At 44.1% G+C, this 24195-nt stretch overlaps 1 protein-coding gene and 1 pseudogene across 3 annotated transcripts; both read right to left on the bottom strand.

Moving 5' to 3' along the window:
* Nucleotides 1-490: 490 nt before the first annotated feature.
* Nucleotides 491-16983, bottom strand: LOC308235446 (uncharacterized protein). 2 transcript variants are annotated; one of them, XM_080644274.1, is made up of 5 exons: nucleotides 16821-16983; nucleotides 15029-15317; nucleotides 12572-12698; nucleotides 5981-6054; nucleotides 491-4895 (listed from the first exon to the last, which is right to left on the bottom strand). In XM_080644274.1, the coding sequence occupies exons 2-5, from the start codon at nucleotides 15041-15043 to the stop codon at nucleotides 3093-3095; spliced, it is 2019 nt and encodes a 672-aa protein (XP_080500400.1). In that variant the 5' UTR covers nucleotides 15044-15317; nucleotides 16821-16983; the 3' UTR covers nucleotides 491-3092. The 2 variants fall into 2 exon arrangements, with proteins under 2 accessions (XP_080500400.1, XP_080500399.1); XM_080644273.1 differs by having other exon boundaries at nucleotides 15029-15174.
* Nucleotides 16984-18350: 1367 nt separating this feature from the next.
* LOC308235448 (ATP synthase subunit gamma, mitochondrial-like) lies at nucleotides 18351-19802 on the bottom strand (annotated as a pseudogene). The gene is made up of 2 exons: nucleotides 19566-19802; nucleotides 18351-19113 (listed from the first exon to the last, which is right to left on the bottom strand). The product of its transcript is annotated as an ATP synthase subunit gamma, mitochondrial-like (transcript).
* Between the last annotated feature and the right edge of the window lie 4393 nt (nucleotides 19803-24195).

The following is a 24195-nucleotide window of genomic DNA, read 5'->3' as shown; positions in this document are numbered from 1 at the left end:
TTAAACTATTTGAAGCAAACTGATGACACACCAGAAGCAAGATCTGAAATGCTCCCTTCTAGGCCGGCATGCAAAGGGTTGGACTCCGCCCTAGTCGTCTCCAGAGACTTGAAACCTCTTGGGGTGGGAGGGCTGTCCCAGAAGGGCTTGCAGCAGAAAGCCCTCCACACCGCAGGCGGTGTGTGAAGGCCCGAAAGCGGAGACACCACAGGGAGTTTCCTCTGACAGACCCTCCATCTGGGTGGGGAAGCAGGCTCCATGTGGGGTGTGGGCTCTAAACTGCAGCACCCTCCTCCGGCAACCCTCCCTTTGGGCTCCCCAGACCAGTACCTGCCGCCAACCCCTGCCTGAGCCTCTCTGGTGCCTGCCTGCGGGCACAGAGGACCTGAGGTGGTGCACCCAACTATGGAAGAGGGGGGCGTCACTTCAAGGCTCCTTGCTAAAGAACATAAAGGCCACGGCAGCAGCATCAAACGTAGTTTAGCAGAACTCTCAAAATCACTTGTCATATTTATTGTGACTATGATACTGTCGCCAAAGATACAACAAGAACAATATATCAACAATGGAGAAATCTCTTCACATTATTTAAAGTTCAAGGCCACTGGGAAAAGGGTTTGCTACTGACATAACTACACTGCATTACCAACTCCAATGCTGTTACTACAACCTTGAAGGTTGAACACATGAACACATGCACACTCACTCAGCTTTACTAATGAAAACAGCCCGGCCAGCATGGCTCAGTGGTTAAGTGTTGACCTTGCAGTTCCATTCCCCGACAGGGCACATGCCCGAGTTGTGGGCTCATTCCCAAGTGTGGGGCATGCAGGAGGCAGCCAATCAATAAATCTCTCTCCTTATTGATGTTTTGATCTCTTGGTCCCTCTCCCTTTCTCTCTGAAATCAATAAAAATACATAAAAAAAAAATAGGAAGTTCACCCATACTCTAAATAAAGTATGACAACCAACATTTAAGTGCAACCATTTATCAAAATGCACATTACAAACATTTAAGATGTATGATTAATCTTCTGAAGCTGGAGGCTAAAGCAAACAGCACTTAGTATAAAAGTGCAAAAGAGACATTGGAAGGCCAATGGACTTTGATATTCAGCAGGGCTGAATATCAGCACAAGTTTGCCCTGCTGTGATTGCAATGGCTCCAGGCTATTTCCTGACCTGATAATCTTGACATTGTATACCAAACTTTACCTTTGATCTGCCTGTATGCATTGCTAAAGGGCAAATGTGTATTCAAAGTGGGCAGGACCCAATCTCGGTGTTCTTCTTCATTGAAGAGGTTTCACCTGGCGCCCAAATGCCTTCAAAATTCATATTTTTTGTATAGTGTATTTATTGTGTCGTCGGCCCTCTTTCAAGTCATCCTGAACTTGCCAGGAAAGTTATGGCATTCTGATATAATAATGTAATAACTGTGCTTCATCTGGTCTTTTGAATGTAGGCTAATCATTTAGAAAACATGAATGTACAATAATTTTATGCAATTAGGGATGAGTTTTCTATATACGTTCTCAGACATGCCTCGTATCTTCTTTATTTCACCACATTAACCAATGTTCATCACTTCTACCTATGGCTACTATGAAGATACATCAGGATTTTAATGAACTGCCACCGTATTTTTCTGAAAGTGCAATTGGCAAATTTAGTCAAAGTTTATAATGCCCTATGTGATGACATGAAACAACATTCTAAGTCAACCACAATCTCCATTTAGATGGCCTTCAAGCAGCAGTGTGCCTTACACTATGTGCAATATTCCATGGAAAAGTATACGTCAGTGAAACCCACGCAATAGACAAGAGCTCACAGGTCTTTAAGGCAGTAACAACCCCATGATTTCACACATACACCAGGAATAAAACATGACAGCATCAGTGCTATGGGAGCAGAATCACATTAATACTTCCTTTTCAGTCTGTCTCAAATAATGTCAATAAAAAATAGACAACACTGTAAGTAATTATACTTATGGAAACATTGCTTATTTAATATATTCAAGCATACTAAAAATTACTTAGGTTCATTTAAACATTGTATTCTCTATAAGTATTCTGATTTAGAGTAATACCTGAAAAGTATTGACTATTCATCTAGTGTGAATTCTGTGATACTTTAAAATTTAATTTCAAATACATACTTTGGAAAATTTTTTTAGGTGTTTGAGAAGCATATATTTTTAATAAAAGTCTTTCCTACTATATCAAAAACATAGAATTAAGTCCAAATTGCAATCCCTGATATTGACTGAGACTGCAGGTCCAGCTATAGGATTTCCCACATTCTTTGGTTTTAGTTTCCCTCTGCTAGGAATTTCCATGTGAAGAATAAATTATAAATGTGGAATAAAGACTTTTGGACATTGTTTACATTTTCATTGTTTCTCCCGAGTATGAATTCTGATCTCAAATATGGTTCATGTACTGAGTGAAACTTTGCCACATTCTTTATATTTGCTGGGCTTCACTCCAGCAATAATTATCACATGTTGAATAACATATAAATGAGAATATACACTTTGGCACATGTGTTACAATTTATAAAGCTTAATTTGATCATGCTCAATGAAATTGGAATATTGGTTAAATCTTTGGGCAAACTCTTTATATTTTTAGTTTCTATTTAGAATGATTCCAATTATGAGTAAGTTTGAGTACAGGTTAAAAGCTTTGCCACATTCTCCTTTGGTAATGTTTCACTCCATTATATTTTCTTGTTGAGTGAGACACCAGTCCTGATTTAAGGCTTTGACAAACTCACCGTATTTATAGGTCTTCTCTCCAGTACAAATTGTATTGTGTTGAGAAAGACACCAATGATAATAAAAAATTTGCCTAATTCTTCACATTTGTAAGGCTTCTCTTCACAATAAATTATCTAATATTCAATAAGATCACACTGACAAGGAAAGGATTTGCCATACTCCTTACATATTTAAGATTTCTCTCCACTATGAAGTCTCTCATGTACAGTAATCACAAATATCTTTAAAGGCTTTTCCACATTTTTCACATTCATTAGGCTTCATGCAATCATGAATTCTATGGCGCTGAGTAAGTTCTTACTACTAGTAGAGTACTAATGGCACTACTTGTAACTGCAAGGAGTTATCAACTCTTTGATGTACAATAGCGCAAGAACACTGGTTAAAGGCTTTGCCACATTCTCTACATTTATCGGGTTTTTCTACAGTATGACCTCTCTGATGATTACTAAGGTTTGAGGACTTACTAAAGGCTTTGCCACACTGTCTACATTCATAAGGCTTCTCTCCAGTATGAACTCTCTGATGTACAGTAAGGGTTGAGGACCTGTTGAAAGCTTTGCCACATTCTCTACATTTAAACGGCTTCTCTCCAGTATGAACTCTCTGATGATAAGTAAGGTCTACTGCCACAATGAAGGCTTTGCCACATTCTCTACATTTATAGGGCTTCTCTCCAGTATGAAGTTTCTGATGTCGCTTAAGGTTTGAGGAGTTACAGAAGGCTTTGCCACATTCACTACATTTATAAGGCTTCTCTCCAGTGTGACTACTCTGATGAAGAATACACACTGAGGACCTCCTAAAGGCTTTTCCACATTCTCCACATTTATAAGGCTTCTCTCCAGTATGAACTCTCTGATGATAAGTAAGGGATGAGGATCTGGTAAAGGCTTTGCCACACTCTCTACATTCATAAGGCTTCTCTCCAGTATGAACTCTCTGATGTACAGTAAGGATTGAGGACCTGCTGAAGGCTTTGCCACATTCTCTACATTTATAAGGCTTCTCTCCAGTATGAAGTTTCTGATGTCGATTAAGGTTTGAGGAGTCACTGAAGACTTTGCCACATTCACTACATTTATAAGGCTTCTCTCCAGTATGCACTCTCTTATGAAAAGAAAGTGTTGATGCTGCACTGAAGGCTTTGCCACATTCTCCGCATTTATAGGGCTTCTCTCCAGTATGCACTCTCTGATGATAAGCAAAGTTTGATGCCTTACTGAAGGCTTTGCCACATTCTCTACATTTATAGGGATTCTCTCCAGTATGCACTCTCTGATGAATATTAAGTGCTGATGCCATACTGAAGGCTTTGCCACATTCTCCACATTTATAGGGCTTCTCTCCAGTATGCACTCTCTGATGATTAGTAAGTGCTGATGCCATACTGAAGGCTTTGCCACATTCTCCGCATTTATATGGCTTCTCTACAATATGCACTCTCTTATGATGAGCAAAGCTTGATGCCGCACTGAAGGCTTTGCCACATTCTTTACATTTATAAGGCTTCTCTCCAGTATGAACTCTCTGATGTTGATTAAGGATTGAGGACTCACTGAAGGCTTTACCACATTCTGTACATTTATAAGGCTTTTCTCCGGTATGAATACTCTGATGACGACGACACTTTGAGGACCTCCTGAAGGCTTTGCCACACTCTCCACATTTATAAGGCTTCTCTCCAGTATGAATTCTCTCATGTTCACGAATATTTGAAAGGAAATTAAATGTTTTACCACATTGTTTACATTTATGTTTTTCTCCAGTTCGGATTTTCTTGAGTTTATTTAGATTGAGTATTTGACTGAAAAGTCTCGCACAGGAATTAAATTTGTAAGCTTTCTCTCTGGTATGAATATTATCTCGTTCAGTATGATTTGAAGATTGTTTCAAAGGTTTGTCACATTTACTTCGTTTGTTTGTTTTTGCCACAGTATGAATAAACTGAAGTATACTTTGACTTGACATTTGGTCAAAGACTTTTCCACCTTTATAATGGTTCTCTGGAAGCTGAATTTTCTGATGTATATTAGAATTTGACTCTTGGTTAAAATTTTTCCAATGCTCCTTGCATTGATAACTTCCGTCTTCATTGCATGTATTCTGGTAATCATTGAAGATAAAAAGGCCTTTACTGACAGCTATAATTTCATTAAACATGTACTCTTTCAAATAACTATTCTGTGATAACTATGAAAACATGATGGTGTATAAAAACAAGAACACTCCTTCCACGCTGGTGTGACTCAGGGGTTGAGCAACAAACCATGAATCTGGAGGTTACAGTTTGATTCCTGGTCAGGGCACATGCCTGAGCTGTGGCCCTGATCCCCAGTGGGGAGTGAGCAACAGTCAACGATTCTTTCTCATCATTGATATTTCTCTCTCTCTCTCTTCTCCCGTACTCTCTTAATATATATATATATATATATATATATATATATATATATGCATTTTAAAATATATTTTACTGATTTTTTACAGAGAGGAAGGGAGAAGGATAGAGTTAGAAACATTGATGGGAGAGAAATATCAATCAGCTGTCTCCTGCACACCTCCTAGGGGAGATGTGCCCGCAACCAAGGTACATGCCCTTGACTGGAATCGAACCTGAGACCTTTGAGCCCACAGGCCGTTGCTCTATCCACTGAGCCAAACCGGTTAGGGCGATAAAGACATACTTAAAAAAGATGCCTAAGTTTATAAAAATTATACATATTTGTACCAAAAACATTATTTTTCAATAGAAGTATAATGATACCTTAAGACAGAATTCAACAAACTAACTTCATTTAAATTTTGTATGTGCATTATAAATCACTATATTCTAGAAATATTGAAAATTTAATTGCACACTACACTGTAATAATTCTTATATTTATAGCATAGATTATGTAAATGCATAAATTTTCAGTATTTTCATGCCAAGAATGTATAATATTAAAAACATTATATTTGGTCTTCACATTTAGAAACACATTAGTTTAAAATATAATTAATTTAATTGGGAGTATTACCAAATGTATAATACCTTTGACCTCATTAAGTGACAATGATTTCATTATGAATAACTGTACCAGGTTACTTCTGTCCATGTTAAAATACTTTTTTCTCATCTTATACTCCTCCTCAAATTCCAAGGCTTTCACTAAATGTACATTATCAAAGCCATACCTTCCATATCTTACCAGTATTATTTTAGGGAATAAATCTCTTATTTTTGGCTTTTGCAAAATGGCCTGGTTGTCTTCAGATAAGATAGCTGAAAGATATGAAATAAAGTTTCAAAGTTATGACACCCAGGGAAATGTACACTGAACTTACCAGCAATTACTGATCAAATGACATTTTTGAGTACTCCAAAATTAAGTTAAATGTTCAAAGCAAGACCAAGAAAGGTACAATGAGGAATAGGCACATCAAAGAGGGTTAAAATTTGCTTACATTTCCCACCAATACTTGAAAACACCCTAGCAAACATTGGCAGTATTACAAGAAAACTCCCACTTCCCAGTTTCTTCTCTGAGGAGATAGACATGAGGGTACTGTGTGTGTTCAATGATCTTGTGGTTTTACAGCATCTTGAAGAAGGTGTTTCTCTTTAGCATGATACAGATTGCTAAACTAATAGCATTACTGGTACATGGTGAATGCATTGTAATGGCTGCTAAAGAGAAAAAGTGGGTGCCTGGCCCACATGGTTCAGTGGCTGTGCATCAACCTATGAACCAGGGCGTCACAGTTCGATTCCTGGTCAGGGCACATGAGCAGGTTGTGGGTTCAATCCCCAGTGTGGGATGTGCAGGAGGCATCTGATCAATAATTCTCTCTCTGGCGGACATATGTAATAATTTCAACAATAGAGAATTATTAAAAATAAATTATAATTCTCTCATCATTGATGTTTCCATCTCTCCCTCTCCCTTCCTCTCTGAAATCAATTAAAAAATATTTAAGAAATAAAAGAGGTGGGTAATTGTTCAAACACTACAGAGACTGCAATACTGAAGACACTTATAGAGAACAAAAAGATGTTTTGGGTTGTGGGAAGAAATAGAAAATTATTTAAACTGGGAACTTACACACACTCTGACCCCAAACAATTTTGACAGAAATTATAATTTCTACCACAGGTGATTCTTATTTATTTTCTCTTACAAAAAGCAAGTTCATAAGGCCTGGTTGTTTAAATTCCTGAACCCCAACAAGAGATATTAAGATACTGAGAAAAATTAAAAAACATGGTCCAAACATAAAATTATCTATGAAATAAACCAAACATAAAAGGGAAGCTAAAAAAAAAAATGCACCAATATAAAAATATAACAGAATTACCAATGAAAGATATGACCAAGCTGAAGAATAAAAAAACTTGCATAGCACATTCAAGATTTTGATAGAGGGAAGCCCACATGGGATACTAACAAATCGACCACTTTGCACATCAAGTGGAGCAACATAAATACAGAATAGTGAAAAGGGGTGATAACAGATAAGAAATTAAGAGTTGAAGACATGGGGAGCAATGTCAGAAAAATGGAGGCTAGAGAGATCACCCAGGCCTCTCACCCTGCAACTAGAACAAGTTAATCAACTAACTCAACAAGGAATTCCCTGCTCAATATAGAAGCCTGGCTGAGGGACCACCAAATTGAAACATCTAGAGGTGCGCAACCAGGAATAGAAGGGGAAGAAGGGCGGAGAGGCCAGATGGCCATGGACACAGCCATGCAGCAGGAGCTGGCGACCAGCTCCATCCAGAGAGGGAGGGAAGCTGGTGGTATTAGTTGTTCCCATGGGGCAGAACAGAGTCTCAGTGGGCTCTCCAGCAGGGTGAGCAGTGAGAATAGCACCCGAGCCAGCAGAGATGCCTGGGCAAGGACAAAGCACAGGGGTTCTGCCATGACTGTCTGCTGTCGGGCAATGGTGTTTCAGACAAAGCAATGTAGCCACTGATGTTTCCATCTCTCTCTCCCTCTCTTTTCTCTGTTAAATAAAAAACAATTTTAAATGTGTAAGACAAGAATAGAACATTTATCTCCCAAATTGTGAATTCTAAATACATGTACCAGTGGAAAATAATTTTTATAATAACTATACATTCTAACTGTAATTGTGCCTCCATGAACAACATACATTTTGCATTATGACATATGTTACATGGAAAGACAAATTCACAGGATATGAATTCAAATCATTCAAAAATATAAGTATAGCCCTAGCTGGGTAGAGCAGTAGCCGGGGAATAAAAGGTCTCAGGTTAGATTCCAGTCAAGGGCACATGCCCAGGTTGACAGCTTGATCCCCAGAAGGGGGCATGCAGGAGGCAGCCAATCAATGATTCTCTCTCATCATTGATGTTTCTATGTCTCTCTCCATTCTCCCTTCCTCTATGAAATCAATAAAGATATATTTAAAAAATATATATACATATATATGTATAATTTTAATAAAGAAGCATTTTGGGGTCATGGCCTGGTAGCTCAGTTGGTTAGAGCATCATCACAATACACCAAGGTTGCAGTTTCAATCCTCGGTCACGGCACAAAATAAATTTAAGGAATGAATGCATTAATAAGTGAAACAACAAAAATCAATGTCTCTCTCTCTCTCTTCCCCATCCTCTCTAATAAAAATCAATACAAAAAAACTTTTAATTGAGAGAAATTTTTGTCATTATTTCTGCTACTCCTATACAAAATGTATAGGTGTAATCAATCCTAAAGTAATAAAAAAGAAAATGAAAAACACTGCCCCTCATTTATAAAAAAAAAAAGAACCATAAGAAATTTGTAAAGTGTGCAGAGAATGATTGATGTTTAAAATAAACATTTCAAATCTAAATAAATAAAATAAAATAAACATTTCAGCCCTGGCCAGGTAGCTCAGTTGTTTAGAGCATAGTCGCAGTATGCCAAGGTTGCCAAGGTTGTGTGTTCGATCTGCGATCAGGGCACATGTAAGAATCGACCAATAAATGCATAAATAAGCGGGATAACAAATTGATATTTATCTCTTTCTCCCTCTCTCTCTCTCTCTCTCACCACCCCACTGTCTTTATTGTTCTCTATTTCCCTTAAATCAATACAAAACAAATGAAAAATTAAACTAAATATTTCAAGCATAACATGATTAAGAGACATACTGAGGAGCCCTAACCGGTTTGGCTCAGTGGATAGAGCATTGGCCTGCGGACTTAAAAGGTCCCAGGTTCGACTCTGGACAAGGGCATGTACCTTGGTTGTGGGCACATCCCCGGTAGGAGGTGTGCAGGAGGCAACTGTTCGATGTTTCTCTCTCATCGATGTTTCTAACTCTCTATTACTCTCCCTTCCTCTCTGTAAAAAATCAATAAAATATATTAAAAAAAAAAAGAGACATACTGAGGAAAGATATATAAAAGCATAATCATTGCCCTTTCCTAAAGTAAACTTAAATGGAAGAACAAAATTTTTTCCTAAATATGAGGTGCCCAGTATTTCTGTAACTCACTACCAAAGAACATCCCAGCATGTTGTATCAGCACTTGACAATATAAAACCACAATCTGACCAAGATCTCATCAGAAAGTGAAAACATATATGACACCGTCACAGGTAACTTTGGTCTGAACAAGAGAGAATCACAAGATGATAGTGAAGAACAAATCGGGTAACCATGGAGACTCTCCTACAGATGGGCAATGTTCTAAGGCCACAAAGGGCAGTAACTTATTGAAAAACGTTGCGAGTTAAACAGACACATTAAACTACTGTCACACTTCGAAACCGGTTTGGCTCAGTGGATAGAGCGTCGGCCTGCAGACTGAAGGGTCCCAGGTTCGATTCCGGTCAAGGGCACGTACCGTGGTTGCGGGCACATCACCAGTGGTAGGTGTGCAGGAGGCAGCTGATCGATGTTTCTCTCTCATCGATGTTTCTAACTCTCTATCCCTCTCCTTTACTCTCTGTAAAATATCAATAAAATATATTAAAAAAAACTACTGTCACACAAGGAAACTGCAGGTGGAATACACAGGAAAAGGAAGATTTGAAGTGAAAGAATATTAAATTTTCTCATTTTGGGGAGGTGCGGGTGCGGTGATGAAATCCCTGAGTCTAAACTTTGCAGGGTCTTGTTTGAAGCCTACATTGCATTAGGAATTACAAACCAGAGAACAGGACACCTGTCCCATGTTCCTGGAGTTTCTCCATCAAATTTATCCATCTCAACTCCTTTCAGGAGATAAAACCAAAATTTCAACAGAAAAACCTTAACATGCAATTCCTCAAGAACATGCACAGATTTTCCCAGGCTCCCAAAGCAATGGAAGAGGAGCCCTCAGAGCCCAAGGGGAGGACCTGCCCTCACTGCTAATGTGAGGATGGCGGTCACGGGGGCAGAAGCAGGGTCCGGAGAGGATGCACGTGAACGGGTCCTGATGGAGTCGGTCTGTCCCTCTACGACAGCAGCAGACAAACCTGAGCTTCTCAAAATCCTTCCCACTGAAACAGCTTCCCAACCCAAATGGAGGTCTGGCTTCCTCCGTGACCTTTGGGCCTCTCACCTATGTCATCTTCTCCTCATTCCCACCTACCTGGGAACACATACTGTCATTTTTGTTTGTATTCAAGTGCTCTTTCTTACTCTTTTTTAATATTTTTTTTTAAATATAATTTTTTATTGATTTTTTTAACAGAGAAGAAGGAAGAGGGATAGAGAGTTAGAAACATCGATGAGAGAGAAACATCGATCAGCTGCCTCCTGCACAGCCCCCACTGGGGATGTGCCCGCAACCAAGGTACATGCCCTTGAGCGGAATCAAACCTGGGACCCTTGAGTCCGTAGGCAGACACTCTATCCACTGAGCCAAACCGGTAAGGGCTTTTTTTTAAAAGTTTTTATATTTTTTATTTATTGTTGAGGGAGAGAAAAAGAGAACTAGAGGAACATTGATAAACATTCCATTCATCTATTCAATCATTAGTTACTCCTTTTGTTTGTTATTGTTGTTAATCCTCACTGGAGGATAATTTTTCCATGACTTTTTTTTTGGAGAGAGTGGAAAGGAAGGAGGGAGAATATAGGGAGGGGGTGTGGAGAGAGAGAGAGAGAGAGAGAGACAGAGACAGAGAGAGACAGAGAGAGACAGAGAGAGAGAGAGACAGCAATGTGAGGGAGACACTTCAATTGATTCCTTCCCCAAATCCCAACCCAGGCTGGGGATCGAACCTGCAACCCAGTTTCATGTCCCTGACAAGGAAAATAACCCTCCACCCTTGGATGGGTAGATTGAAGCTCTAACCTGAAGCACACCAGCCAGGGCAACATAGGTTGCTTCTTGAATTCATCCTGACCGGATCAAATCCAGAACCTTGGCAGACAGGGATAACGCTCTAACCAACTTACTACCCCAGCCACAGCCCACCTGCTCTTTCATTTGCTTACAAAAGATGATAAGAACTTGCTTAGAGACTGCAAGAACTACCAGTATTTATTTATTTATTTATTTTTTTTTTTTTTAATATATTTTATTGATTTTTTACAGAGAGGAAGGGAGAGTGATAGAGAGTTAGAAACATCGATGAGAGAGAAACATCGATCAGCCACCTCCTGCACACCCCCTACTGGGGATGTGCCCGCAACCCAGGTACATGCTCTTGACCGGAATCGAACCTGGGACCCTTCAGTCCGCAGGCTGACGCTCTATCCACTGAGCCAAACCGGTTTCGGCATACCAGTATTTATTATTAGACTAGAGGCCCGGTGAACAAAATTCATAAATGGGTGGGGTCCCTAGGCCCGGCCAGAGATCAAGGCTGATAAGGTTCCCTGCCTCCCAACCTCCTCCATCCCTCACTGCTCCTGTGCTGCCACTAGTGTGGTTGCCGCCAATTGGGGCCTGTGAACAGGGTGAAGGAGAGGGAGAGGGGCCTGGGAGGTAGGCCCTGAGCTGGGAGCCGGCCCTCAGCCTCCCTGGGAAAGGGGCTGTGTCCACCGCCACCGACCCAACCCCAGTTCCCCATCCCAGCCCAGGCACCTGCTGGCGGGGGCGGGTGGGGGGGGAAGGACCGAGAAGTTGGCCAGCAAGTCCTATGGGCGATCAGGACCTGTGGGCTGCGGGAAGCTCCTGTGTTGAGTGTCTGCCCCCTGGTGGTCATTGTGCATCATAGCGACTGGTCGTTCTGGACGTTCCTTGGTAAAGGTAGCTTATGCTTTTATACGTATAGATGGAAAATGAGTTTAGACAGAGATTCTCCTATTTCCAATCCAGTTTGTCCACTGGCAAGAAGACATGGCAGAATATTTGAATATTCTAGAAAATTATTTTCCAAAATGCTGTTTTCTGACAGAACCTTAATTAGTCTAGACCAGTGGTCAGCAAACTGTGGCTCGCGAGCCACATGCAGCTCTTTGGCCCCTTGAGTGTGGCTCTTCCACAAAATACCACAGCCTGGGTGAATCTATTTTGAAGAAGCAGCGTTAGAAGAATTTTAAGTTTAAAAAATTTGGCTCTCAAAAGAAATTTCATAGTTGTACTGTTGATATTTGTCTCTGTTGACTAATGAGATTGCCAAACCACTGGTCTAGACAACAAGTAAAATTTTCAAACGCTGAGTTCCAAATTCACATACATAACAAAGCCTTTCTTTTCTAAACCAGAAAAACCCCATTTGTTCCCAAAGAGCAAAAATCAGAAAGTCTACCCTAGAAAGCAGAAGCCCCTAAAGATGTTAAAATAATAAAGGAAACAAAACCCTGTGGGAGGAGGAGGAGCTCGGGAAGGAAGTCATCCTCACCCAGGGAGGCCAGGTTGCTGTAGTTCTCCACCATCACATCCAGGTACAAGTTCCGCTGAGCTGGGTCCAGGCACTCCCACTCCTCCTCAGAGAAATCTATGGCCACATCCCTGAAGGTCAGGGGTCCCTGAAATAAAAGACACATTTACCAAGAGGTCATCAGAGGAGTTCACAATGTCACCCAACATGGAAACAGTGTGAGGAGATTAGAAAAAAATGAAAGGAACAAAAAAGAAACAAACAAAAAAGAAAACCATGTTAGAAGAGGTTTTGACCAAGGGGAACATCCTGAATCACCCAATAAGATCACTTTGCCCAGTAACATTCTCTGATGTGCGTTCTAACCCTAACAAAAGAGGATGACGCATGTCCCAAAATCCACAGTACAGATTTTACTTTTCAGGAAAACAAACTTTAAAATTAGGGCATCGACACCGGCATATGGGTTTCCGAGGGCTGTGTTTGCATCGCTAAGGGTCCGTGGTGTGTATTTCTCAGCTGGAGATGTCATGCTGAGTTGGAAGCATAATTACTGCCTGAAGTTAACACAGTCAACCACGACTGCACTTCCTAAAAATACAGGTTCTGATCCAGGTTCTCAGATGGGGCCTGTGTTTCCACATGTGTAACAAGCTCACTTTTCGCTTGTGATGCCAATGTTTCTGGTCCATTTGTCATACTTCTGAATACACAGCAAAGAAAACACAGGAAAAAATTCATACAGAACTTTTAAGTGAAAGTATTTTTCAATGGAATTTATAGTTCTCATGGAATAGGACACATAGGAACCACAATCCTGTTTGAAATTTTACTATGAGTATTCTCAGAACAAGATTATTCTGCCTTTGATAAAAGAATATTTTGTGAAACATATAAAAAAGTTAAACCGTCAATTTTATTCCAAACTTGATATACAATTAAAAAACAAACACAGGTCAATACTCATAAAGAAATCTCATGACTATTCACAGCAGATTCTGTAACTGAGAAGAAGAATAAAGACAGGTTAAGCAAGTAAGAAAATATAGCTCAGACAATGTTAACATTTTATGTGGAGACAGACACACTGATAAGAACTTACCTACAATATAAAATGGACAGAAAAAAGAATTCTCATGTCAATGAAATCGAGGTTATTTTGTGATCCCATAAATTTCATGATCCTCCTTGTGAATGATACCCTTGGTGTATTATAAACACAATAAGGAGATGAACTCACATAATGATAGAAAATATTTTGGACCTATTGTTTCTTAGTCGATAATTTATTTGGAAGTTTTTGAGGGTCATTTGTGGAGAGCTACGATCATAGAAATTTACCTGAATTGGAGATATATTAATAATATGATTCTTGTAAACTTTCTAGACAATATAAAAAGTGATTATGTCGAATATGTCCATGAAATGAGTGTAGAACATAATAAAAATTTACAGCAAGAAGGCCTCATGGGTTGAAGCTCGAATGTCAAAAGACAGTCATCTGTAGGAAATAGAAGTAGGGCTTTTATTTTTCAAAGCAAATAAAAGCTAAGACGAAGAAGGGGTCTTCTGGATGGTCTGTGCACGTCTCTCAATAAATTCTACGATTAGTGGAGCATCTCAGCCAAGGGAGTATCAGGTGAACTGGAACAATAGATACCAAGTGACTGAGGCACAGGAAAGGACATGTCAGAGCAAAAATACATAAATAAGCAAGTCATTATGTGAAAACGTTCACAAATAAACATTAACTTTTGCAAGTGTCAATCCACGTGTACCTCTCACATTCTGTAAGCTAAAGGTACATATAAACAGCAAGTCTTTCTTACTAATCTAGTGAGCAAGTCTCTTCTATTTACTCTTCTTTTCAGAACTTGCTGAGCTATTCTGAGCAGGAAGATGTGCATTTTCTTACCCCTATTCTAGCGCTGATGCTACAGCCACTTGACCCTAAAAGCTACATTTCCCTTCTTCCCCGATACCCCAACTGCGTGGTTCTACTGACCAGGGTGAGGGTGAGGGAGAGGGGGAGGGGCCAGGAAGGTTGGCCTTGAGCGGGGAGCTGGCCCTCAGCCTCCCTGGGAAAGGGGCTTCGTCCACTGCCACCCACACCAGGTTCCAAGTCCCAGCCTGGGGGCCTGCTGACCAGGATGAGGGAGAGGGGGAGGACCGGGAGGGGACCTGGGGGCTGGGGACAGCTCCTGTGTTGAGTTTTGAGGGATGTTTTCAGTAGTTGAAAGTCATCACTTAAAGGTGGAAAGTCTTGACCTGGTGGAGCCTGTATAACATGAATGCAGAGAAGGCTCTGGGCCAAAGGACAAACCTATATAAACTGCTGACCTTGACTGTCATAAGAAAAACAGTAATTAAATAAGGAAAAGAACATGAATAGGACCAACATCAGAAGTGGCAGGTTCTAAATCCACAGATGCCAGAGGAAAAGGAAACACAGCCTGTGACCCAGGACACATCTTTTACCTGAGAAGCAGCCATGTGGTCCTGGTCCTGATGGGGTCTGGGTTGTTTCCTCAGGTGATAGTATGTTGAGGAGTCACAGAATGTGCCTTCAAAGGTGTCAGCCCAGCGTCTCAATCAGCTCCCCTCACACTCACAGAGAGAAGGACCTGGAAATGAGGAAAAGGCCACCCCTCCTGTCCTTGGTCACAGGAGAGAGTCAGCAGCAATGAGCTCCTACATGGAGACCACACTGTGAGTTTTTGTGTGTGTGTCTTCATGTGTGTCTCCTCCCAAAGACATCCACAAACTCCTACAGAAATGAGAACGTGAGCTGCTGTCCTGACCCCCCGAACCAAACAGAGCACCCCCTTACCTCCCCTGAACAAAGCCTGCTCCCCACTCTCACAAAGACATCCTGCACCTCTCCTGCTAATGTCCTCACCTTCCAATCACCTGGTGCCCCTCAGTAACCAATGATGCCCCACCCAGAGCAGCTGTCCACCTCCATGGGGGAAAGTGCCCCTGAGGGCATTGCTTAAAGCTCCTCAGGGGATCTGAGAAGACCCAGAGGATTTATCTCAGGATGTTTTTAAATAATAAATTGTCACACATAGAAAAAGTAAATCAATGGAAGAAACACACACACACACACACCAAATGTCACAACTATACCACCCACACCCCATCAGCTCACCTCTCACCCACATCAGGGTTCCCCTCCTCCCACTGCTGTGTATTTCTGTCTATGGATCTGTCTCTGTCTCCCTGTTCCCTTTCTCTCCACTGCGGTCCTTTCCTGTGTCCCCCTCTCCCCTCCCTGCTCTTTCCCCCCTTTTCTCTCTGTCTGTCCCTACACCTGGACCATGAACCTCCTGAAACCCATTTCCCTTCAGGTGCTCTTTCTCCTGGTCTCTGATTGCTCCCATCTCCACACACGTCTGCGTCTTTCCCTCCCCACGCCCGCGGCCCCTCTGCTGCCTGTTACAGTCTGTCCTGCTCCCCACAGCTGGCTGACTCCGTGCTGCTTCCCCCTCTGCCCCCTCATCCCTGAGCCCCCCTTTCTGTCCCTGCACTCGCTCCCCCAACTCTTCTCCTCTGAACCAGTGTCTCTGTCTGACCTGCCTCCTCCTGTGTGGCCCCCACTTCTGCTCACCAGGACCCTCTCCCTCTCAGCTCCCCTTCCTCTCTCTGGGCTCCCCATCCTCCCTATTTCCCCACTTCCTTCCTCCTCAGGCTCCTTTCCCGAGTTACCCCCTCACTCCTACCGTCACCGTCCAGTCCCTCCCACACCCCCTATGGGCCCCTCTCTGTGGACCCCTCACTGCCCTTTCTCCCTCCCACGTGGCTGTCTCTCTCACTCCCTCTCCTGACCCCCCAGCCCGGTTCCCCGCCCCCCGCAGTCACCGCTCCCACAAAGCCCCTCCCTGCGGGCAGGTCACCTCTTCTGGGGACACCGCGTTCTTCCCCCTGAGCCCCACCCCATGGGAACTGTGCTCCCCTGGCATTCAGACCCCTTATTAATGGGGATGGGCCTAGGAAGGCGGGGTGCAGACCCCCAGGCCGGGGAGCCATCCGGGCTCTTTGGGCGGAAAGCGCCGGGCGGGGGGAGGGGCGCAAAGGACGGGAACCCCCTGACCCAGACTTTCAGCCCCGCGGGGAGGACCGGCGGCCCCGGGAATGGTTTTCAGCAGGAAAACCGCGCGGCAGGCGGTGACCCACAGCCAAAGGCGGACAGACCGCGGGCCAGGGCCTCAGTTTCCGCCCAAAGGAACGCGGCGCCTCCACTGCGCAGCCGCCCGGGACGCGGACTCACCGCCGTGAGGGGCTCCGGGGCGGGGACCTCAACAAGGACTTCAGCGCCTGCAGCGCCCCTCAGCCTTCCCTGCTGGGAGGAGGACGGAGAGCAGCAGCTTTAAAGCACAAACACCTCCTCAGGGGGAACCGCCACCTTCCCCTCCACAGCCGCTTCCGGGTCTGCCAGAAACTGCGCATGCTCCTCCCTGCGGGATGGGCGGGGCTAGCACCTGACCTGAGCGACTCCGCGATGGGGGTGGGGCCGAGCTGCAGGGACAGAGGGAGGGAGGGAGGGCGGGGCAGGAGCAGGGGGCAGCCCTGGTTCCCTCACCTCCTCCCACAGGGACAGCCCTTCCTGGTGGAGTTTCCACGTCATTGTTGAGGTTTTGGCAGGTGACGCGGCTGCGAAAGGATTCACAAGGGAGAGAAGAGACAGGAGCAGAGAGAGGGCGTTCATTTTACTTCTTTAAAGGGAGGAAAGGGCCAGGTGCCCTTTGATGTCACAAGGCTCCCCAGGTAGAGGGGCTGCTCTTTTATTAGGGTGCTAGCGAGTAAATGGCAGCTGTGGCAAAGCATAAAGAGGGGAGGAAGAATCTGGAATTCACACAGAAGTTTCCAGATCCCAGAGGCTGTGCTTAGAGCTACTGGCTGGCCTGCCCTTCAGCTGCAGATGTCCCAGGAGGTGTCTTTCCCAGGATCTTCACAGGCCGGTAACACATTCTTACAGTGAAGGTACAGGGAATTCAAAAGGCGGGCAAACTGGATTTGAAACCAGAAACTTCCTGCCTCTATTTGCCTGGATCCTTAAACCCTCAGTGAGGAGGGGGGAGGGGAAGGGCAGCCTGCTCTCTCAGTCCCTCCCTGTCTCCCATCTGAATGGAGAGGCAGCTTGAGTTAGGGAAGCAGGTGGATGGGGGTGTCAGAGACAGACCCAGATATCCATTCATGGTCAGGCACCTGATGAGATAAGGTCCCATCCAACACAGTGGGAAACAGATTTTAATTTAGGCATTTTTCAAGGGATAAACATTTTGTAGTTGTAAGTTGTGTTCTTTGAAATCTTTGTGTTCTGGGAAGGCATTTTTAAATGATATTTTTACTTTAGTAGTCCCTATAAACTCGTTAGTGGACATTGGTATTAATGTAGAATGTCTCCTGTTAGTTTTCCTTATATTTGGAAAGCAGTACAATTTTAAAATCAACAATATTTAAAAGTTATAAGAAAAATAACAATTGTACTTAGTCCCATCACCATATTATTTTCCAATATTTTCATGAATACAGGTGTTCATTTGCATTTTATATATTTTTTAAAAATATTTTTTATTGATTTCAGAGAGGAAGGGAGAGAAACAGAAACATCAATGAGCGAGAATCACTGATTGGCTGGCACGCCCCCTACTGAGGGGGATCAAGCCCGAAACCTGGGCATGTGCCTTTGGTGGGAATCGAATCTGGGATCCTTTATTTTTTTATTTTTTTTATTTTTATTTTAAGTTGTTTATTGTAAGATAATTTACAAATATCTTGCTGTCTTTAGTAATTAAACAACAGACCAATAATTTCTTCTGACCAGGACAGCAGTAAGATAAAGCAAAATCAACTGGCTGAATTTTCCTTCTTTACCTCTTGTCTGAGGATGAAACTTGATTTTCATTAATCCAGAGCTGCAGCACCAGAGATGATTTCAATCACCTCCTTTGTGATGACAGCTTGGCGGGTGCGGTTGAAGGTCAAAGTCAATTTGTCAATTATTTCAGAAGCATTCTTGCTCACATTGTCCATGGCCGTCATCCTGGCACTTTGCTCACTCATGGTGGACTCCTTCAGAGAATAGTAGATGATGTTGGCCAGAGTGTATTCCTGATAATTCTGTAGCACGTCAGCATCACTGTCATCATAAATACTCATGCTCTCAGCACTTGCAATGGTATTAAGAGAAAAGATGGGTTTTTCGTCTGTCTTGCAGGAGATGACAGACCTGAATGGATTAAAGATGATAGATCCTTCATCAAATTCATATCCAGAATTTAGTAGTTCCAGGGCAATGACTGATGCATCTCCAAAAGTAGGGGGTTTTCTTCTCACTTCTTTGAACGTCACCAGAAACTGTTCAGAATGAGTCCTATGAAGTATAGCCCTAATTTTATCACCAATTCCAACAATCTTAACTTCTTTCCCAGCTGCTGTGAGCGTAGCCACCTCATTTTTCATCTGTTTAGCAACTGAGGAATGGATAGCACCACGAAGCCCTCTGAGGACACACCGATAAGGAGGTGTTTCTTCATGTCTTCAGGCACCTTAATATCAGCCTTTTCAGCCCTGACCGGTATGGCTCAGTGGATAGAGCGTCAGCCTGCAGACTGAAGGGTCCCAGGTTCGATTCCTGGTCAAGGGCATGTACCTTGGTTGCGGGCACATCCCCAGAAGGAGGTGTGCAGGAGGCAGCTGATTGATGTTTCTCTCTCTTCGATGTTTCTCTCTATTCCTCTCCCTTACTCTCTGTGAAGAAAATCAATAAAAGGTATCAATGGAGCCCTAACCGGCTTGGCTCAGTGGATAGAGCTTCGGCCTGTGGACTGAAGGGTCCCAGGTTCAATTCCGGTCAAGGGCATGTACCTTGGTTGCGGGCACATCCCCAGTGGGGGATGTGCAGGAGGCAGCTGATTGATGTTTCTCTCTCATCGATGTTTCTAACTCTCTATCCCTCTCCCTTCCTCTCTGTAAAAAATCAATAAAATATATATATAAAAAAAATATCAGCCTTTTCATAGAGAGCCAAAGATCCTGTTCCATACACTCGAGCTGGTTTCAGCTCCCTCTCAGCTCGGGCATATTTTGCTGCTGCTACCATTTTCATAGACTTGGTAACTTTCTGGATGTTTTTGATTGACTTCAGTCTCCTGGTAATGTCTTTTAAAGTTGCCATATTTCGAACTTGGATCCACTGCGGCTGCATGGCCCAGGCCAAGACCCCAATGAAGCCCGCCCGAGAAAACATGGTGGTACTGGCTGCGGCGGCTGGGGCCGGGGCCAGGCCCAGAGCAGAGACACGACACATAGGGGGGCCGGGCCTGGAGAGGAGACACAACACAAGGGAGGGCCCACCCTCGCTGAGAGACAGCTTTCCAGCAGTCCCACCTCTGCACGTGAGCTGCAGAGGAAACACCTTTTCTTACAGCTGATTGGCTAAGCTCCCTGTATGCCAGTAACAGTGCTCTTGGTAACTTGGGTAATTAGAATCCAAGAAGGTGATCTAGGGTTTTTCCACCTCTGTCCTGGAAGAAAAAATGAAGATCTGCTGCTGGAGGGGCTAAGAAAAGTCACATCCTGCCGCGGTAGCCGGTTTTGCTCAGTGGATAGAGCCTCGGCCTGTGGACCGCAGGGTCCGGGTTCGATTCTGATCAAGGGCATGAACCTAGGTTGCAGTCTCCTCCCTGGCCAGGGCCCATTGAGGGCTCATGCAGGAAGGAGGCAACCAATTTAAGTGTCCCTCTCACATTGATGTTTCTGTCTTTCCCTCTTTTCCATGCTCTCTAAAAATCAATGGAAAAACATCCTCAGGTGAAGATAAAAAGGAAAGAAAGAAATGTCATATTCTATGAAAGAGACATCTTGAAAATGCCTAAAGAAAGTTGTCATTGTTTCGTGGTGAAGGGACTGGAGGACGTGTTGAGGAAAACACCTTTAATTTCATGCAGTATCTTTTTATCTAAGTGGGTCTCATTTAGACAGCATATGTATGGGTCTTATTTCCCTATCCATTCAGCTACCCTGTGTCTTCTGGTGGAAGCATTTAATCCATTTGTATTTTAAGTGATTATTGAGAGGTTTACAGCGTTTGGCATTTTTAAATTAATACATTCATAGTAAGGGACTTTAGCTTCCCATTGACATCAATGGATAGCACTTCCAGAGAGAAATCAATAAGGAAAAAGTGGTCTTAAATGACACATTAGACAAGATGGATTGGATATGTTTACAGCAGTGATTTTCAACCGTAGTGTCACACAGGCAAATTGGTGTGCTGCAAGAATTTTTAGAACAAGCAACTTCTGACTATTTAGATCAGGGGTCCTCAAACTAAGGCCCACGGGCCACATGCAGCCCGCCGAGGACATTTATCCGGCCTGCCGGGTGCTGCTGCCTGTCCTGCTTAGCAGCCAACTCGTCCCGGGCCCGCAGTGCGCATAGGAATTTGTTCACAGCTTTCTTTTAAACTATAGTCTGGCCCTCCAATGGTCTGAGGGACAGTGAACTGGCCCCCTGTTTAAAAAGTTTGAGGACCCCTGATTTAGATGCACAGACTACATTATCCATAGACTCCTAATATATAAAAAGCCAGGGGCCCTCAGGACCTAAATGACCAGGCGGATGACCAAACAGCAGGCTGCATGGGGCGACCAGGCCGGCAGGGGGGTTAGTGAGGGACGACCAAACAACTGACTGAACAGCAGGCTGCGTGGGGTGACCAGGCCGGGGGGGGGGCAGTTAGAGGCGACCAGGTCAGCAGGCAAGCAGTTAGGAGCCAGCGGTCCTGGATTGTGAGAGGGATGTCCGACTGCCGGTTTAGGACCAATCCTGGTCCTGGGATCAGGCCTAAACTGGAAGTTGGACATCCCCTGAGAAGTCCCGGATGGGAGAGGGTGCAGGCTGGGCTGAGGGGACCCCCCCACATGCACGAATTTCATGCACCAGGCCTCTAGAGTCTAATAATATACCAATATATGACAACAGGCAACACAGTGACAGTTGTGTGATGTGCATGAATCAAAATCATACATTTGTTTTGGCAAATTGGCAAAATATTTATCTTGGTGGACCACAGAATTTCAGTAGTTAGTACACATATGCCATGAGATAAACAATGTTGAAATCTCTTAGAGCTTTTAACATCACAGCAGAAGGATATGCATTCTGGACGAAACGAAGACAGATGAAAGGACAATGTCTGCTTCATCTATTTTCCTAATGACTGTGTGAAAAAAAAATCTTATGTATATTTTACATCAATACACCTCCTCCATATTCCCCAATACAGTACCAAAAAATGGAACTGATGTCTAGCTGATATCGAATTCCTATGAATGATCCAGATCCAATAGTTTGTTCGGAACAGAACAAAACCACAAAGCCCCTGGTCCAGATATTGAGATCTAGAGACAAAATATCAGGAGTTTCTTACACGTATGAATGCTCCATGGGGATGTCAGGAAGTAGAGTAGAAGAGTATCCAATATCTTGTTTCTTTAATCATTGTGTGATCCTTTGGGTTGGCCCCTGCAAAGCATCTGATATTTACCACCTTGTACAAATTTACAACAGTACACTGGCGAAGGAAGGAATGTGAGGCTTTCATTTCAATCTCTGCTTACCTGCTGTCCCTGGAACTTACAGCGATGGCTTGGAAAACACTGTGGGGATGCCTAAAAACATACCTGTGGTCATGCTGTCAATATACAAAACAACTTTTGATGCAAAATAGCAAAATTCTTCAACTGCAAATCTAGCATGGTCTCTGGGGTTCCTCTAGAAAGAATGACCAACATTCAGCTACATTCAAGTAATCTATGTAATAAAAGCCCAGCGACCATTACAGCGGAACGAGCAGAACGACCAGAACGACCGGACAACCAGTTGCTGTGATGCGCCCTGACCACCAGGGGCCAGACGCTCAAAGCAGGAGGAGGGAGACAGGGGCACAGTGGGGCCTGAAGGCACATGCTATGGCCCAGGGAATCCCAGGAGCCGCAAGCCCAGTGCTTGCTTTACAAAAAATAAAAAAATAAACTGGGGGGGAAAAAATAAGCGTCCCGATGCCGCCACCCTGGGAAGAACGGCTCCAGGATGCAAAGGCCTCCCCAGGCCCCGCCATCCCGACTGGGGCGCCGTGGGCTCACGGGGACTCACCGGTGACCTGCAGGAAGCATAGCCCCTCTGACTCCAAAGCCGGTCACACGAATAGCTGCTCCACATCCAGCTCCATTGCGGACACACTGCTGCTGAGCCGCCTCAACTGTGACTTCCAGCTTCTGCCTTCCTGCCTCCCCCTTTGTATACTACATGCACCTGGAGGCATGGCTTCAGCCTCCCTGGCCAACAGTGCCACAGCACAGCCAGAGTGGCAGGACACAGCCACCAGGGCTGGCTGGGCATTGATTTGGCTGCTGACTGACGTCCATGTGCAGTCACACTGTGTGTTTACATTTGTAGGGAAGCAGGGCAGCCCACTCCTCTCCTGCCACCGCCCTCACCTTCTAGGCTAAGCAAGGCCCGCTGATCTCCGTGTTTCTCCTCCCGTCCGGAATCAAAACCTCTTGGGGATGAATGATCCCAGTAATGGCCCCAACACACGCTCAGTGTCACTGTCACAGACATTCCCAGTCATTACAGCCCGTTCCTCAGCCCACAGTGCCCTGCTCCACCCACGGCCACTCCTCACTTGTCTCCCCGAGGACCACCTTGTGTTATCCTATTTGAAATGTGAGCAAGATCTAAATGCCCCCCGTCAGTACCTCCCTTGCCCTACCTTTCTTCTTCTCAAAACCTTGCATTTTAAAAATATATATTTGATTGATTTTGGAGAGGGAAAAAGAGATAGAAACATCAATGATGATAGAGAATAATTGGCTGCCAATTATACTTTTCAAACTGGAGATCAAAACCTCCCCCAGCCCCTCTCCCCATCCCTCCTGCAGTGAGCAGACCCCCAGTGGCAGCGCGGCAACCAGGGCAGGAGGCGGGGTACTGCAGGGTGGTGGGGGGCCGAGGGCAGTGTCAGCCTCTGGTGTCCAGTCCTTCCAAGTCCTGCCTGGCAACAGTCACCTCCTCTCCCAACCCCGCCAGGGCCTTCAGGCCCCGATCGGCCTGGCCTTAATTGGCTCTGATTGTCCACCAGGCCTGGGGACCCCACCTGTGCACAAATTTCATGCACTGGACTTCTATGCCTATACCATAAAAGCCTAATATGCAAATAGACCCAACGGTGGAACGACCGGTCGGTGGAGGGCAGGGCCAGCGAGTGGGCGGTGCCAGGTGAGCCAAGGCCCGTGCCAGCAGACAGAGGGAGGGGACGATGATCATTGGGTGGTGGCAATCAGCAGATGCTGAGAGGCGATCGGGGAGTGTGGCTGGCCAATCGCCAGCCGGCGCAGTCCCCTGATCGGCTCGCTAGTCGCCTCAGACATTCCCTGACAGACTGCAAGAGGCCACAGGTCAGGCTGAGGGACCTCCCCCACTCGCAGGTGCACAAATTTTTGTGCACCAGGACTCTAGTTGAGAATAAAATCTGTTTTACTCCAGTTGATTCTACTCCAAGAAAAAAATTAATGAGGTAACACTGAAAAATTCTGAAGGATTCCAATGAAAATCAGTACAAGAAAAATCATTCCAGT

This window comes from Plecotus auritus, assembly GCF_963455305.1.
Source record: "Plecotus auritus genome assembly, chromosome: 10".
Lineage (NCBI taxonomy): Eukaryota > Metazoa > Chordata > Mammalia > Chiroptera > Vespertilionidae > Plecotus > Plecotus auritus.
This window is presented reverse-complemented; position numbering and strand designations above follow the sequence as displayed.

What these genes read in the sequence shown, in the direction of transcription:
- LOC308235446 (XM_080644274.1), bottom strand. An exon ending in CAGCAACCTGGCCTCCCTGG is followed by an intron (nt 6,055 to 12,571) that starts GTGAGGATGACT and finishes CATATCTTTCAG; the next exon opens with CTATCTTATCTGAAGACAAC. An exon ending in TATTCCCTAAAATAATACTG is followed by an intron (nt 4,896 to 5,980) that starts GTAAGATATGGA and finishes AATGATTACCAG; the next exon opens with AATACATGCAATGAAGACGG.